At 44.9% G+C, this 17,302-nt stretch overlaps 1 protein-coding gene across 6 annotated transcripts in view; it reads left to right on the top strand.

Moving 5' to 3' along the window:
* Positions 1 to 17,302, top strand: part of SYCP2L (synaptonemal complex protein 2 like) — a 320,192-nt gene that overhangs the window by 70,801 nt on the left and 232,089 nt on the right. For all 6 annotated transcript variants that reach the window (XR_012230581.1, XM_073566695.1, XM_073566676.1 and 3 more), the window contains 2 exons: positions 2,931 to 3,073; positions 7,050 to 7,102. Coding sequence is in view for 5 of the 6 variants with exons in the window: in XM_073566695.1 (XP_073422796.1) it covers positions 2,931 to 3,073; positions 7,050 to 7,102 (196 nt within the window). In the remaining variant the exon portion in view is untranslated. The remainder of the gene's footprint in view (positions 1 to 2,930; positions 3,074 to 7,049; positions 7,103 to 17,302) is intronic.

Genomic DNA, 17,302 nt, shown 5'->3' with positions numbered 1-17,302 from the left:
GGTGCAATATAAAAATGTTAGCAATTGCTCATATGAACAAATCGAAATTTTTTTTTTTTTTTTTTTCTAAACTGTTTTGGGGGTTTTTTTGTTTGCCATCTTCCACAAAAGGTTTTTTTTCCTTCACCCATGACCGCACACCTGAGAGAGGGATCCGCCCAACCAGGACAGAAAACCTTCTGAAATAAAAGGGCGGTCCCTCTCCCTCGCTTCAGTTGGGTTTCCTGTCCTGATGGGAACTCTCGTGCCGAAAACCCAGGGGTTTGAAGACTTTTACTTATCCACTCACCCATGCCTGTCCCAGCACTGGAAGAACAGGCAGAGCACCTGTATGCTGGCCTTCAGATGGTGGAAGTGCCATCAGTGGGTCCTGTGGGGCCTCAACATATGTGCGGGCGTGGAGCGGCGCAGTCATGGACCCAGTGACTCTTCTGCGGCCGCCACACCGCTTTCCCTCTTCTGCCTGCTGTGGGCCGGGCTTCTGGGGGAGCACACCGCTGATGTTGCGCACGAGGAACGCTGGGAAAGGACGTGCCCGCATGACATCAAGGGGTGCGTGCTGGAACCATCCTGGGCAGAAAAGGCGGAGGTATTGATTGATCCAGGGGTGGGCAATTAATTTTCCCAAGGGGCCACATGAGAGACCATGACTGTTGTGGCGGACCAAACTAATCGCTTGAAATTAGCTTACTGACCAAAATCCCACAATGCCTGTCTGCTATTTCAGCCGCCTTTTCTGCTCGCTTTCTCAAACTGAACATGGACAAAACAGAATTCATCATCTTTCCCCATCTCATTCTACCCCTCCACCAGACCTAGCCATCATTGTCAATGGCTGCTCGCTTTCCCCAGTCCCACATGCTCGGTGCCTTGGGGTGATCCTCGACTTTGCCCTCTTTCAAACCACATATCCAAGCCCTTGCCTCCTCAAACTTAAAAATATTTCCTGGATCCGCGCATTCCTCAACCATGAAACCACAAAAACTAGTGCTCGCCCTTATCTCCCGCCTCGACTACTGCAATCTCCTACTCTCTGGCCTCCCCTTCAGCACTCTGGCACCACTCCAGTCCATCCTACACTCTGCTGCCCAACTAATCCACCTGTCCCCCCGCTATTCCCCAGCCTCCCCCCTATGCCAGGCCCTTCACTGGCTTCCTATTGCCCAGAGGCTCCAGCTCAAAACCCTAACCATGACATACAAAGCCATCCACAACCTGTCTCCCCCATACATCTGTGATATGGTCTCCTGGTACCTACCCGCACGCAACCTCCCGATCCTCTCAAGATCTCCTCTACTCCCCATCCTCTCAAGATCTCCTCTACTCCCCCTTATCTCTTCTTCCCACAACCACATACAAGACTTTTCCCGTTCTTCCCCCTACTCTGGAACTCTCTGCCGCAACACATCAGACTCTCGCCAACAACGGAAACCTTCAAGAATAACCTAAAGACCCACCTGTTCTGACAAGCTTACAGCCTGCAATGATCATCAGTCTACTGAACCACCACACAACCAGCTCTACCCTCTCCTAGTGTATCCTCACCCATCCCTGTAGACAGTGAGCCCTCACAGGCAGGGTCCTCTCTCCTTCTGTATTTGTGTGTCCCTTGTTTTGCACATGTTTATTGTACTTGTCCATATTTCCCTTTTCACATGTAAAGCACCATGGAATAAATGGCGCTGTATAATAATTCTACTCTATTAATTTATTAATATTGTATCACTTAATATTGAGCATAATTAAGTATGCTGACACTGCCCTATATATCTTTGAACCCCCCCCCACAGCCCCTTACATACAGCATGAGCCCCACACAGCCTCACTACATACGGCATGAGCCCCACACAGCCTCCCCGTGTACATCATCGCCTCAGCTGTTTCACACGCTGATTGGTGGAGGAAGTGGCCGGAGGCCCCTTCACCAATGCTGACTGCGGGAGACAGCGAGTGGGCGGGCGCGGTGCAGCCTGCGGACCCCAGGTTTTCAGCCCCACTTTGATGCTGTCTCGGTCCACGGGCCGGACTGAGACAGCCAGAGGGCCGGACGTGGCCTGCGGGCCGCACTTTGCCCAGGTCTGGATTGATCAGATCTGTAAGGCAGCTACCTGGTCCTCACCATCTACTTTCTTTTAAGCACTACAAACTGAATCTGTCCTCCTCGGCTGATCTAACCTTTGCTAGAAGGGTGGTACAAGTGGTGGTCCCTCCCTAAGGTGTTTGCATTTCTCCAAAAATCTCTCAGGTGTGCTGTCATGGGTGAAGGGAAAACGCCAAGGTTACTTACCGGCAACCGTTTTTTCCGGAACCTATGACAGCACCCGTATATTCCCCTCCTTGGGTGTGCACCATAGTTTGGGTGCCTTTTAGTTTATATAATGTGGTGTTGGTTTTCTGTGTAAACTAACCGGGGGGCAGCTCATTCTCTGTAACCCAACTGAAACGAGGGGGAGGTACAGCCCTTTTATTTCAGTAGGTTTCCTGTCCTGGCTGGGGGGATCCCTCTCTCAGGTGTGCTGTCATGGGTTTGGAAAAAACGGCTACTGGTAAGTAACCTTGGTGCTTCTGGTAGTCACCTGACTCTCCTTTTGTCAGTGTAGACAATCGGGCAGTTGAAGTTTTAAATTCGCAATCTTTTTTTTAATTTTTTTTTTTTTTTTTAAAGAAAGATGAGCAATTTACAAAGGTGCTTTGACAGTAGTAGATTACTCTCATCTGCCCACAAAGTTGTTAGGCCGAGATGAGCATTCCTACGTTCTGAAAAGTTGGGAGAGATCTCTGTTGGCAAAAGAACCTTTAGAAACATTAAATATTTGCATTCAATTGTGTCTGTGCATAAAATTTTAAATTTCTAGTTTATACTACATTCACTTGGAAAAAACCTTCTAATGTGTTTTTTTTTTTTTTTTTCTTTCTTTTGTTCAATTTAGACTATGAAATTCAAGTTGCTATAACTGAAGTTCTGTTCAGAATTACTACTAAAAAGATAAGAGATAAGGTTGCTCAAGAGTGGTTTGAAGATAGTTTATTTGCTGAAGCGTTCACAGCAATCACTGAAGAGGATTTTGAAACGGTATTTTCCATGTTCTGTTACTGCTTTTTACATTTTGTTTTTGCAAGTGGATTTCTTATTTTTCTTTAAAAAAAAAAAAAACCTTAATTTCCCAAAAGCTTTTTATGACTTGCCATATTTCTCATGAATTGGCTTATATAATAGTGAAAAGGCGACAGTAAAGCTAACTTATCTTCTTTATGATATGACGTATAGGTGCATCATAGGTCACCTCCCCCACTTTGATGCAGGCTCCAGCGTGGAGGTCGCATCTTTTCGAGCACATGACAGCTGATGTGATCTGCTGTCATGTGCCTCTAGAAGACACAAGTGGAATTGTAATCCACCCGAGGCTAACATGTTAAATGTCGCTGTCAAACTTTGAGAGCGGCTTTTAACATGCTGGAAGGCCGTCTCATGATCGTGGGGAGCAGATGTGTTGGCATGGCAACCGGTGGTCTGCAGGAGAACTCTGTGAATGTCATTGCAGATTTGCTATGAGCGCTGCCCCATGACAGGCATTCATAGTAGATGATTATTTTTGCTACACATAGGAGGGATCAAGCCCCTCTGTGTAGCCCAAGGATCAGAAGATTGAAGTTTCAAGTCTCCTTGAAGCAAGTGAAAATTAAAAAAAGTAGAAAGTTAAAATTACCCCCTTTTTGCTCAGTTCAAAATGAGGCAAAAAAAATACATATATTTGGTATCGCTGTGTTTAGAAATGCCCAATCTCTGAAAATTATATAAAGAAATTAATCCATCGGTAAACTGCGTAACAAGAAAAAATCAAAATGCCTGAATTACGTTTTTTGGGGTGCCACAATATTTCAATACCAAGCGATCAAAAGATCATATCTACCCCAAAATGGTATTGATAACATTGTCCAGCTTGTTGCGCAAAAAATAAGCTTTCACACAGCCCCAGATCACGAAAGATGGAGACAAGAATCTCTGAAAATAGTGCTTTTTAGGTTTGTAAAAAAAAAAAAAATTTCACCACTTAAATAAAAAATAACTTGTACATGTTTGGTATTTGTAAACTCATACTGAACTGGAGAATCATAATAACAGGTCAGTTTTAACATTTAGTGCACATTGTGTGTGGTTAAAAAAAAATAATTTTTTTTTTTTTTTTTTTTGCAATTTCACTGCACTTGAATTTTTTTTTCCCCCTGTACACGAGATAGTAAAACCAGTGGTGTTGTACAATTTGTCTCGCAAAAAAGCAAGCCCTACACTGCCATATTGACAGAAAATTAAAAATGTTATGACTCTAGTAAGAAGGGGAGTAAAAAGCTAAAGCCCAAAACCAGAAAATCCCAAGGTGGTGAAGAGGTTTAAGGGAATTTGTCTGTAATATTAACCCTCCTAAGCAGTCTATATGGGCACGTTGGTCATGGAAAGCTGAATAAAATGTCTTCGATCCAATGTCTTATACCAGAGAAATCCCATATTTTTCTTGTATGTAAATGAGCTGTTCAGGGCTTTGGGGCGGACACTGATCTGTATGAGAATCTACATCCAGATCATGCTATAAATATAAGGGGGAATAGCCAGTGTGAGACATGTACAACCAGGAGTGGGTGAAAAATGCAGAAGTGGTGCCTATGTTCCCTATACTTATAGAATTTTAGAGAAAGGAGTGGAGAAAGCGCAAATAGGGTCTTATCTCACAGATTTGAAGGGATAATCTCCAAGAAAACTGCTCACCTGATACTTGGTAAGGGTTCAAAATGTCGGCTGCTGCAAATTCACGGGACGGTAACCAACCATAAGAGACCATGTATACAAGGAGTGTGTATTGCTTCTGCGCTGCCGCAATAATACAGTTTCCAGAAATGGTATAATAGCAATGGTGGTTTATTCAATGCGTTTCAAGGTCTTACTGACCCCTTCTTCAGGAAATGCCACACAAAACATAAAAAAGCATTATACTTAAGTACATGCCGAAATAAAAAAAAATGCGTCAAACATTCAAATGACACGTGATGACAGGATTCAAAAATAACAGATAGTGAGCATATATTTGATAGCATAAAATAAATGAGTTTCTGATTGCATACTAATAAATTCCTTTTATTACAGGAAATAAGGCCAAAAATAGCAAAAAAAACTTTTACCATCAGTTAAATTGCAAAAGTGCTACCAAAGGGATTCCAAAAAAAAGGAAAAGAATCAGGGAAAAACCTGCGAATGGACACATTCAAGCACCACCACTTCCTATCTTGCTGTCAGGAGGAATAGCTTCATGTCATGATTAGTCCCATTTTTTAGTCCCATTTTTCAGCATAATTGCTTTAATAAATGTCCATAATAAATAAAAGAAAAACATTTTAAAAAGGACATTCACAAGCGGCAAATAATTACTTATGTTTTAATAATAACTTTTAAGAAACCTCTTAATCCTCTTTTGTGGAATTATTTTTGGTAACAATTTAACAATAAAGGTTTAGTGTGTTTTTTTTTCGGTGGTATTTCAGCAAAATAGTTCATTTTTAATCCAGTACATGTCCTCTTAACTTTATTGACTGTTCTGGTGGCTCGACTACAGCGTGGCCAAATGTGGTGCTTGAATGTGTCCATTCGCAGGTTCTTCCCTGATTCTTTTCCTTTTTTTTTCCTTTGGAATCCATTTGGTAGCGCTTCTGCAGTTAATTTAACTGATGGTAAAAGGTTTCAAATTTTTGGCCATATTTCATGTAATAGAGAGGAATTTGTTAGTAAGCAATCGGAAATTCATTTATTTTATGCTGTCAAATATATGCTCACGGTCTGCTATTTTTGAATCCTGTCATCACGTGTCATTTGAATGTTTGGCTTTTTTTTTTTTTTTTTTATTTCGGCATGTACTTAAGGAATGTAAGTGTAATGCTTCTTTGTTTTGTGTGGCATTTCCTGAAGAAGGGGTCAGTAAGACCTTGAAACGCGTTGAATAAACCACCATTACTATTATACCATTTCTGGAAACTGTATTATTGCGGCAGCGCAGAAGCAATCCACACTCCTTGTATACATTGCCTATTATACTTCTGACCTCCTGGTTTTGGTTACAAATAAATAAAAAAAACTCCCCAAATTCTCAATGTGTGCACTTGGCTTAAATATTCAAGCCCTCACTTTTTCCCCCATATAAGAATAAAGAAATTCACATGGTATCTGCACGTCCATAAAAGTCCAATTTGCCAATCAGAAAATTAATGTGATTGGTAAATGCTGTAATGAGAAAAAAGTCGAAATGCCTGAACTCCTCTTTTCAGCCGCCGCAACAATGCAAAAAAACACAATAAGAGGCTATCAAAACATCGTAACTACCCCATAATGATGTTGGTAAAAATGTTGGCTCAGGGCAAAAAATAAACAAGCCCTTGTACAGCTCCGTTGATTGAAAATTGAAAACATTACGAGTGTTGGAAAATGGCAACACAAGCAACTTTATTTTTTTTTTTTTTTAACCGTTTATACCAAACATACTGTACATATTATTTCATTTTTAATCCCTTTCCCCTAGATAATGAATCTTCTTTCCGGATCATTTTTACCACATAATGATGAAAAAACAAAACCCAAAAAACACTTGCGGAATTTTGCCGCTCTTAAATTTTTTCCGGCTTTCTGGTACATTATATTATAAAAAATAAGTGTTACTTCTGAGTGACAATCTATTTTATTTTCCAATGATATCGTAGAAATATTATGACCCTCATTTCATGAGAAAAGATGCAAAAATCATTAAATATCAAAATTTACAGCTCTTTTTTTAAACTGCATGTATTAAATAAAAACTGAATGTGCCTGGTGATGAACTAGTTAATTGAGTGTAATTTCCCATTTGTTGCTCATCTGGGGTTATAGTTTTACAATTTTAAGACCTTCTAAAGTCCAGATTTTTATGTTCTGATATTTAAACCAAACTTTTTTTTCTCATGACTATGTAATCCGCGTTTGCAAGTTTGAAAAGTAAATCTGTATTTTTTCTGTTTTGTTTTTTGTTTTGTAGGATTGTCGAAATTTTTTGATCTTTTTTAATTCCAGGTTAAGTGACGCAATAAGGTATGGATATTATAAATGATTCAAAATTTAACGAAATTCAGTGAAATAAGAATAATGTAGATATCTAGATAAATTGTTTCATGTCGATATTTATTTTGGTTTAACTTTAGTTTTTTGTTTTTTTTTATTTAAAAATACAATTCTATAGTAGCAAGCACAGCACTTTGGATTATGGAGGATGTTCGTTTTAGGTCAGTTGCAGAACTGAGACGACAGGTAGGGTGATAGAGATAAATGAGGAGATATAGGGTGGTACAGAACTGTGAAGAGCATTGTGGGTGAGAAAGATGAGATTTTTACCTTTCGCCACGACACCACCCACTGGAGGTATCGGATCCGCCCCATTTGGAACAGGAAACCCTACAGGAAAGATAAAAGGGGGCGGTCCGCCTTTCCTCCTCAGTTTTGGTTTCCTGTTCCAAACGGAGCCACGTTCCTTCAGGAAAGCATACCTGGGCCATGCATGCCGCCTGTGCGGTCTCCACGCGAACGGCAGGGGCTGCGGTCCGGAGGCAGCGTCGGGGGAGACTCCGTTAGACGGCTCCCCCCTCGTCTGGTGTATGGAGGGTGATGGCCGGGTCCTGGGTGGGCCGCCCGGTCTCACCCAGGAGAGCGTCGGTGGCACCAAGATGCGCAGACCGCCGCTGCTAGGAGCGGTAAGTGCGTCAGTGGCGCGAAGAGAAACCGGCGGTGGCATGGAGAGCGCGGGCCGCATACAGAAGCCGGTAGCCGGCCGGCGCAGAGGCTCCTGACCCCCGGAAGTAATGATTGAACTTCCGGGGCAGGGTGGCTGAGAGCGCGACGGCGCATGCGCAGTGATCCCGGGGAGGAGGAGCGACTTCCGGGGGAAGAGAGAAGAAAAAAAGACGAGCAATCTATTTAAACAGCGCCGCAGCTGTGCGGTGGTGAGCCATGTCGTCCCCAACGGAAGCGCATGCTCCAGCAGGAGACTCTGCGGGGAGCAACTCCACCAGGGACCGCAACGCTAGGACAGACACCGGCCGCAGGAGCGAGACAGGAGAGTCAAGACCTAGGACAGGATCTCAGCCATCCGATCCGGTAATATAATGCTTCACTGGGTGAGTGTGCAAAGTATATACTCTACATATTAAGCTGACCTCTTCCTACCCCCCCCTCCTTTCAGCTCCACTTTCCTGACAAAGAAAAAAGAAAAATCTAAGCATAAGGAATGCGCATTATGCTCTGAACCTCTCCCTGACTCCTACCCCAAAAAGCTCTGCAAGCAGTGCACCAGAGAGACTAGGCAGGGGTCCGCAGTGTCATCAAAAGACATTCGAGCCATAATCAGGGAGGAAATACAGGCTATCAACCGTGCCAGTACTCCCTCACCCTCAGAGACTAGAAGCAAAAAACAGGTGACCCTCAGCTCAGAGTCAGAGGAAGAACAGGGGTTAATCTCCGACTCCTCACTCACATCCTCCTCATCATCAGACATGGATGGACGGTCATGTTTTCCCCTGGATAGTGTGGATAACCTGGTCAAATCTGTGAGGAGCACTATGGGGTGTGAGGAACCAAGGGGTGCCCAGACCGCGCAAGAAATAATGTTTGCGGGGTTGGCGGAAAAGAAAAGGAGAGCGTTCCCAGTGATACCAGCAGTTAAGGCCCTAATAAAAAGAGAATGGGGAAAAACATGATCAAAGAAGTTTTCTCCCATCGGTCTCAAAGAGGAAATATACTTTTAGCGATGACGAGCTATTAAAATGGACCAAGGTGCCAAAGGTTGATGCCGTTGTAGCCTCTACCTCAAAACAATCTACTATTCCGGTAGAGGACGCAGGCTTATTGGCAGACCCGCTAGACCGTAAGGCAGAGTCATCATTGAAAAGGTCTTGGGAATCTGCCACGGGTATTTTTAAGCCAGCAGTAGCCAGCACGTGCACCGCCAGATCTATGCTTGTGTGGTTGGACCAATTGGATCAACAAATCGAGCAGAAGGTGTCAAGAGAAAAGCTACGGGCCGCTATTCCATTAATCAGAGGGGCAGCTGATGCTTCAGCGGACACTCTGCGGCTGGCAGCAAGATCGGCAGCTCTTGTGAACAACGCCAGGCGGGCACTGTGGATGAAGAGCTGGAAGGGGGACGCACAATCAAAATCTAAGATTTGTGCAACCCCATGTGAGGGTGAGTTTCTCTTCGGGAAAGCCCTAGACGACATACTCGCCAAAGCAAAGGAGAGGAAGAAGGCGTTCCCTGACTCTTCTATCCCTTTCTATAGGAGAACCTTTAAAAGACGACCGTTTGGAAGGAGGCAAACGGATAGATCAAATAGATGGCCCGCAAAGGAAGAAAAACAAAAGGGTAGCATGTTCAGGGGTTCAACATTCCGGAGGGAAAATAAAAATTAAAAAATCAGACCCACCAGTAGGGGGTAGATTAAAAAAATTTTTTTTTTCAAAATGGCAAAAAATCACTTCGAGCCCATGGATCTTAGGTATAATTAAAGAGGGAATGAAAATAGAATTCCTTCAAACCCCTTATGATTTCTTTATCATAACCTGCCTTAACTCTTTAGTTCAACAAAAGGCCCTCGAAGAAGAAATTCGGAGCCTACTATCTAAGGGGGTTTTAGTGGAGGTCCCAGTGGGACAGGAAGGTAGAGGATTCTACTCTCCTTTATTTTTAATTTCCAAACCAGACGGTACGTTTAGAACGATTATTAATTTAAGGAAGCTTAATACGTTTATAAGAAATTATAAGTTTAAGATGGAATCAATCAGATCCACCATAAAGCTTCTCTTTCCAAACTGTGTAATGGCAGGAATTGACTTAGGAAGATGATAGTATGCATCTTTTATCCATGATAGATACCAAAAATACCTAAGGGTCGCAGTGGTGTTCGAAGACAAGATCCGTCATTTTCAGTATACAGCCATGCCTTTCGGCCTCTCTACAGCGCCAAGAATCTTCACCAAGGTGATGGCAGAGGTGATGGCCTATCTTCGCCAAAAAGACACTCTAATTGTACCTTACCTAGATGACTTCCTAATAATCGGGAACTCGGTTACCCAATGTACCAAACGTGTGGCTGACGCAATCTCATCTTTGCAGGATCTAGGTTGGATCATCAATATACAGAAGTCCAGACTCGTTCCGCAATCCCGCCAGATGTTTTTAGGGTTCCAGTTAGACTCCACAACCCAGAGATGTCTACTTCCTCAGGTAAAGATTGCACTCGCAAAAGAGAAAGTAGAGGCAGCCATAGACCACGCATGTCTCTGAGAGGGGCAATGTCGCTATTGGGGTCGCTAAATTCCTGTGCCCCAGCAGTCCGGTGGGCCCATTATCATGTCCGCACACTTCAGCATCAGATCCTCCAAGAGGACAGGTGACATGGTGGTCACCTCGAGAGCAAGATAACCTTAACTCAGGAGGTCTTGACTTCTCTAAAGTGGTGGCTAGATGATGACCATCTATCCTCAGGAGTCCCATGGGTCATAGTACCATCCTGCATCCTAACCACCGATGCTAGCCCCCATGGCTGGGGAGCCCATATGGGGAATAGCTTTTGTCAAGGAAGGTGAAATAGAGAGGAAAGGGAATACTCGTCTAATTTAAAAGAGCTGACAGCGGTATACTATGCTCTACACCATTTCCTTCCACAGCTCCAACAGAAACATGTCAGGATCCTATCGGACAACACCACTACAGTGGCCTACATAAACAGACAGGGAGGTACTCGATCAGAGACTCTGATGTCTTCTGTGGCAAGAATCTTAAGCTTAGCCGAAAGCTGTTTGTTTGTCCCTCTCGGCTCTTCATATCAGGGGAGAGAACAACCAAGAGGCGGACTTCTTAAGCCGACACACACTTCGGCAAGGGGAGTGGTGCCTCAACCGCCGAATTTTCAAGGATATAGTAACTTTATGGGGACAACCTCAGGTGGACCTCTTTGCCACGAGGGAGAACAGACAGATAAAGACTTTTGCTTCCCTGTCTCCATCAGATCACCCAGACATAGTGGATGCCCTCCAAGCCTCATGGAAGTTCAAGCTGGCATATGCCTTCCCTCCGTTGATTCTCCTGCCACAAGTGATTCGGAAGATCAGAGAGGACAGGGCGAGAGTAATCCTGATAGCACCATTCTGGCCCAAGAGGCCGTGGTTCTCGTGGCTACGAATTATGTCAGTGACAGACCCTTGGGTCCTCCCTTCGATTCCCAACCTACTCTCCCAAGGCCCTTTCATCCACCCCCAAGTGGACAGCTTACACTTGACGGCGTGGAATTTGAAAGGCAACTACTAAGATCAAGAGGGTTTTCTGAAACACTGATTGCTACGCTCCTACAGAGCAGGAAGGAGTCCACGACCCAGATTTATACAAGAATATGGAAAAAATTCCTACAGTTTCATATAGCACCCCATACAGCAGAAGTCCCGATAGTTCCTATCTTAGAATTTCTACAGAGAGGGAAGGACTTGGGCCTGGCAGTAAACACACTGAAAGTACAGGTGTCTGCGTTAGGGGCACTGTACGGCCATAATATAGCAGGAAATAAGTGGATATCACGATTCATCACAGCCTACGAACGAACAACTCCAGTCCACATACCTACAATCCCCGCATGGGACTTAAATCTGGTCTTAGACGCCCTGACGGAGGAACCCTTTGAGCCGATAGACACGATATCCCTCAAATACTTGTCACTCAAGACTGCCCTCTTGGTAGCGCTGACATCTGCTAGGAGAGTGGGTGATATCCAGGCCCTGTCCATAGATCCACCCTTTTTTTCAAGTATACCAAGATAGCTTAATATTAAAGCCAGACCCCTCGTACCTGCCTAAGGTATCAACAAAATACCATAGATCTCAAGAGATACTCCTCCCAACCTTCTTTGAAGATCCCTCCACTCCAGAGGAGCAGAAATTCCACACTTTGGACGTCAGAAGAACTGTCCTAAAGTATATTGAGAGGTCTAGAAGCTGGAGGCAGTGTAGGGCTCTGTTCGTTTCTTTTCAGGGCTATAAAAAAGGGTACGGAGTCACGAAGAGCACCATTTCCCAATGGATCAGGGATGCCATTCGTTTAGCCTACTCCGCAAAAAATGAAAATCCTCCGGAAGGCATCAGAGCGCATTCCACTAGAGCAATGGCGACCTCCTGGGCCGAGAGGGGAGACGTTCCAATTGAAACCATATGTAAGGCGGCAATTTGGTCATCCCCTTCCACCTTCTATAATCACTATAGACTTGACCTTTCATCAACTTCTGACCTAAGCTTTGGCAGGACGGTCCTTGGCACGGTGGTCCCACCCAGGTGATGGTCTCTGGAATCTCTCCAGTGGGTGCTGTCGTGGCGAAGGGTAAAAAGCCGGATTACTTACCGGTAATGCTCTTTTAATGAGTCCACGACAGCACCCGCTCACTTCCCTCCCTGCTAAAGATATCGATAATAAAGTATATCTGCTAAAGATGGTTAAGTAAAATTTAGATATACAAAAACATTGCCTAATCCTTGGCGGTCCTCCTGGTACTCTGAAATGCAAAACTGAGGAGGAAAGGCGGACCGCCCCCATTTATCTTTCCTGTAGGGTTTCCTGTTCCAAATGGGGCGGATCCGATACCTCCAGTGGGTGCTGTCGTGGACTCATTAAAAGAGCATTACCGGTAAGTAATCCGGCTTATCTTGTGCTCTGTAGTGAAAGGGTAGCCAGTGCACTGACTGGCACAATACAATGTGGAGGCATCGGTGTAGCGGCTGATCCCTGTGGACTGTTAGACTAGTTGCATAGTACATACTGTATTTGAATTTATTGGCAGCTGAAATAAATGGGATTCTGTTAATGGAAAAATGTCATAAAATGTCTCCCGAAAGTTCAACCTTTTGCATGAAAAGGTGATTGACAGGTAAGGTGCATACAAAACCATATCTGTGTGTGTGCATTTAATCTAATCTAAAGCTGACCATTGACATACTTAAATATATGATGTGAAATGAATATACTAGCAAAGGAAATACTTGGTCTCCAAGTGATAATTGAAGAAAATCATAGTTCTATATAGTTGTCACACATGTCATAAAATGAAAAATTCCACCCTCTAAGACTAGTTTCACACTAGCATTTGGCAGAGCTGCTGAGGGCTGCGTAGTTCCTCTGTGAAGCTCCGCCCACTGCGACACCTCCGTTCAGCTCCACCTACGTCTGCATGCGGCCTGCGTACCTATCTTTAACATTGGGTACGCAGGCCATGCGGATTCATCCGCATGCATCATTTTGACGCTGCAGTGACCGAAACAAAATGCAACATGTTGCGTTCAACACAGGTCGCCGCAGCGTCAAAACGACACATGCGGACGCATCCCCATACATCTGCATGGCCTGCGTACCCTTTTTTTTAAGAAAGGTATGCAGGCCGCATGCAGACGTAGGCGGAGGAGGTGCAGCAGTGGGCGGAGCTTCATGGAGGAACGCTAGTGTGGAACTAGCCTAAGCTAGTGATCTTTCTGAACAGCCCAATCACGTTAGTTTGACTGCTACCTAAAGGAACTCATACACATTTGATAAAGCAACCAAATCCCTTTTGCCCTGATCATGCAACCATCTAAGGCCGGTTTCACATTTATAGCGCAGCGACGGCCTGCGCACGGCCGCCACTAAGCCCCGTCCTCTCCCGGCTCCCTGCCCGCCCCATCCGGTCATCGCCACTTAATAGCGCACATGGACGCTTGCGATCTGTGCACCCTTATCTTTAGCATAGGGTGCGCAGATCGTGCGCTGGCCGTGTGCTAGCAGGATTTTGCCGTGCGCTGCGCACTTTTGAAGGTGCGCCGTGTGCGCCGAAATGTAACATGCTTCAAAAGTGTGCAGCGCACGGCAAAATCCTGCCAGCGCACGATCTGCGCACCCTATGCTAAAGATGGGGTGCGCAGATCGCAAGCGTCCATGTGCGCTAGTAGGCGGCGATGACCGGATGGGGCGGGCAGGGAGCCGGGAGGGGGCGGGGCTTAGCGGCGGCCGTGCGCAGGCCGTCGCTGCGCTATAAAGCGCAAATGTGAAACCGGCCTAATTGTTAAGGAGTGCTCCATACTCTTCTACAACTTCCCCACACCAACATATTATCTTGGTAGCCTAATCCTTTTGCTCTGCAGGCATGTAAATCAAAGCTAATAGATTCTGATCATGACTCCCCCGCCCACCCCCTCCCCTAAAGTGAAAACATGGCATTGCGCTGCAGTGTTTTGTTTTTTTTCCTCTACCACCATGCAGGTTTTGTGCACGCCATTTTTTAACCCTAGGACAGTGTTTCCAAAACGCTAGTCCTCACTGCCCCCATCAGATTGTTTTCATGATTTCCTTCCTATTGCTCAGATAAAAGAACCTGTGGAAATCTCTGTTGCCTTGACTATACTTCATCACCTGAGCCAGACCAGGGCAAAGTGAGGCCTGCAGGCCACATCCAGCTCTCTGGATTTTCAGTCCAGCCTGTGAACCAAGACACCAAAAGGACTGAAACCATGGCCCACTGGCCGCACTGTGTCCTCCGCTGCAGTCACCGCTATCCTCATCCTCATGTTGCAGACCGCAGTGACTATATTGGTGTAGGGAGGAGGGGATGCCGTCTCTATCTTACACCAATCGGCGTGTGAGAAAGGTGACACTGTGACATCATATATTGAGTCAGCGCACCAGAGACAGGAGTAAAGGCAGAGCACTGGGGGAATGAGAGCGAGGTGTTTTTTGATTGTACATAGGAGGTTATGTGCAGCTCATACGTATATTGGAGACTGTGGGGCTCATGCTGATTTGGTGGGCTGTGTGGGTAGATCAAGCTGTATGTGGGGGCATCAGCATACTAAATTCTGCTCAATATTAAGTGATGCAGTTAATAATATATAATTAATATGTTAATACAGGAAAGATATATATATCTTTGTACCGTGTTAGCCCCAGTAGATAGAAAAATATTTAGAATTAGCTGAAGAGCCCGGAGTTGCCCGGGCATAGTAATGAACTGCGGTTAGTTATAACATATTATAATGATTATACTGCACATAAAAACATTTCACGTCATATATTCAAAACTACAGATTTGCAATAATAATAATTATAATAATAATTTTTATTTATATAGCGCCAACATATTCCGCAGCACTTTACAATTAAGCGGGGACATGTACAGACAATAAATTCAATACAAGTTAAGACAATTCAAACAATGACATTAGGAGTGAGGTCCCTGCTCGCAAGCTTACAATCTACAAGGAAATGGGGGGACACAGTAGGTGAGAAATGATTGTTAATTCAGGTCTGGCAATTATAATAGGGATTTTCATATAAAGCTGCATGATCCGGTCATCAGCCCGTGTGTTTAAGTGCAATAGACAAGTATCAAGTGCAGTTATCATGTGCATGAAGGGTGTGGAGACAGATGAATAGTAGGGTGCAGATTCAGAATAATATTTGGAAGGAGGGAACAGGGCAAAGTTAGCTTGCTGAGTAGTTGATGTGATAGGCTTCTTTGATGAGATGGGTTTTCAAAGCGCGCTTGAATAGGTCAGGGCTAGGTATCAGTCTGATCGTCTGGGGAAGTGCATTCCAGAGAGCTGGAGCAGCACGAGAGAAGTCTTGGAGACGGAGGTGCGAGGTTCGGATTACGGGGGATGTTAGTCTTAGGTCATTTGTAGAACGGAGGGCACGTGTAGGGCGATAGACAGAGATGAGAGAGGAGATATAAGGCGGTGCAGAACAGTGGAGAGCTTTGTGGGTGAGAGAGAGGAGTTTATACTGGACCCTGTAGCGAATAGGTAGCCAGTGTAATGACTGGCACAAGATGGAGGCATCGGTGAAGCGGCTGGACAGAAATATGACCCTGGCTGCCGCATTCAAGATGGATTGGAGAGGAGAAAGTTTGGTAAGAGGGAGACCGATCAGAAGAGAGTTGCAGTAGTCCAGACGAGAATGAATAAGAGCGACAGTAAGAGTCTTAGCAGTTTCAAAGGTGAGGCAATACAAATTAAATGATTACCCAAGCAACTTCACAACCTCCCCTCTCCCTCTGACCACCATCCACTCACTTTCTCATCCCTGTCCTCCTCACCTGTCACCCATGCTCAGCAACACGCACACCCCCGCAGAAACCTCACACATCTAGACACTCGCACACTCTGACTCTATTCTACCACTGTCCTCCATATCCTCACTCCAAGACACACACTGCCACTAGCTTCTATAATGCCACTCTCGCATCAGCCATCGACTCGGTTGCCCCTGTCATGCATAAGAGTGCGACAAATCAATAGACAACCCTGGCACAATAACACCACGAAAAAACTTAGGCAAGCATCCAGAACTGCAGAACGGCGCTGGAAGAAAAATGCATTCCCAAAACGACTTCACTGCACTCAAACAAGCAACACTTGCATTCAAATCAGCTCTCACCTCTGCTAAACAGGCCTACTTTACATCCATTGTATCTTCCTTATCCCACAACCCTAAACAGTTGTTCAATACTTTTAACTCCCTCCTCCGCCCACCACTGCCCCATCCAACTTCCCTATTCTCTGCTGAGGACTTCGCCATGCACTTCAAAAATACAAGATAGACCAAACACAGCAAGTCTTAATTATTCAACCACCACAACACCTTTGTATACCAGACCAATGCCCAAACCCCATAACCTCCTTATCCAACATCACTGGAGGGGAGCTTGCTCATCTTCTCTCCAAATCACACCTCACCACTTGTGCACTTGACCCCATCCCATCCCACCTCCTCCCCAACCTCGCCACCACACTTATCCCATCTCTAACTCACCTCTTCAACCTATCACTAACTTACGGTACCTTCCCTTCTGCTTTCAACCATGCTACAATCACGCCTATCCTCAAAAAGCCAACCCTCGACCCAACCGCTATGTCCAGCTATCGCCCAATATCGCTGCTCCCATTCGCTTCCAAACACCTGGAGCAGCACGTCCACGCTGAACTTTCCTCCCATCTCTCATCTAACCTGCTCTTTGACAATCTACAATCTGGTTTCCGCCCCCATCACTCCATTGAGACAGCCCTGACCAAAATTACTAACAACCTACTTACAGCCAAAGCGAACGGACAATACTCTATATACTCCTCCTTCTAGACCTGTCCTCTGCCTTCGACACAGTTGACCACTGCCTCCTAATACAGATCCTCTCTTCCTTTGGCATCAAAGACCTTGCCCTATCCTGGATCTCCTCATAC

Source organism: Dendrobates tinctorius, unplaced genomic scaffold, assembly GCF_039654945.1.
Source record: "Dendrobates tinctorius isolate UK_male_01 unplaced genomic scaffold, ASM3965494v1 ptg000004l, whole genome shotgun sequence".
NCBI classification, from domain to species: Eukaryota; Metazoa; Chordata; class Amphibia; order Anura; family Dendrobatidae; genus Dendrobates; species Dendrobates tinctorius.
Note: the sequence above shows the minus strand (reverse complement) of the source record. Positions and strands in the feature narration are given on the sequence as shown.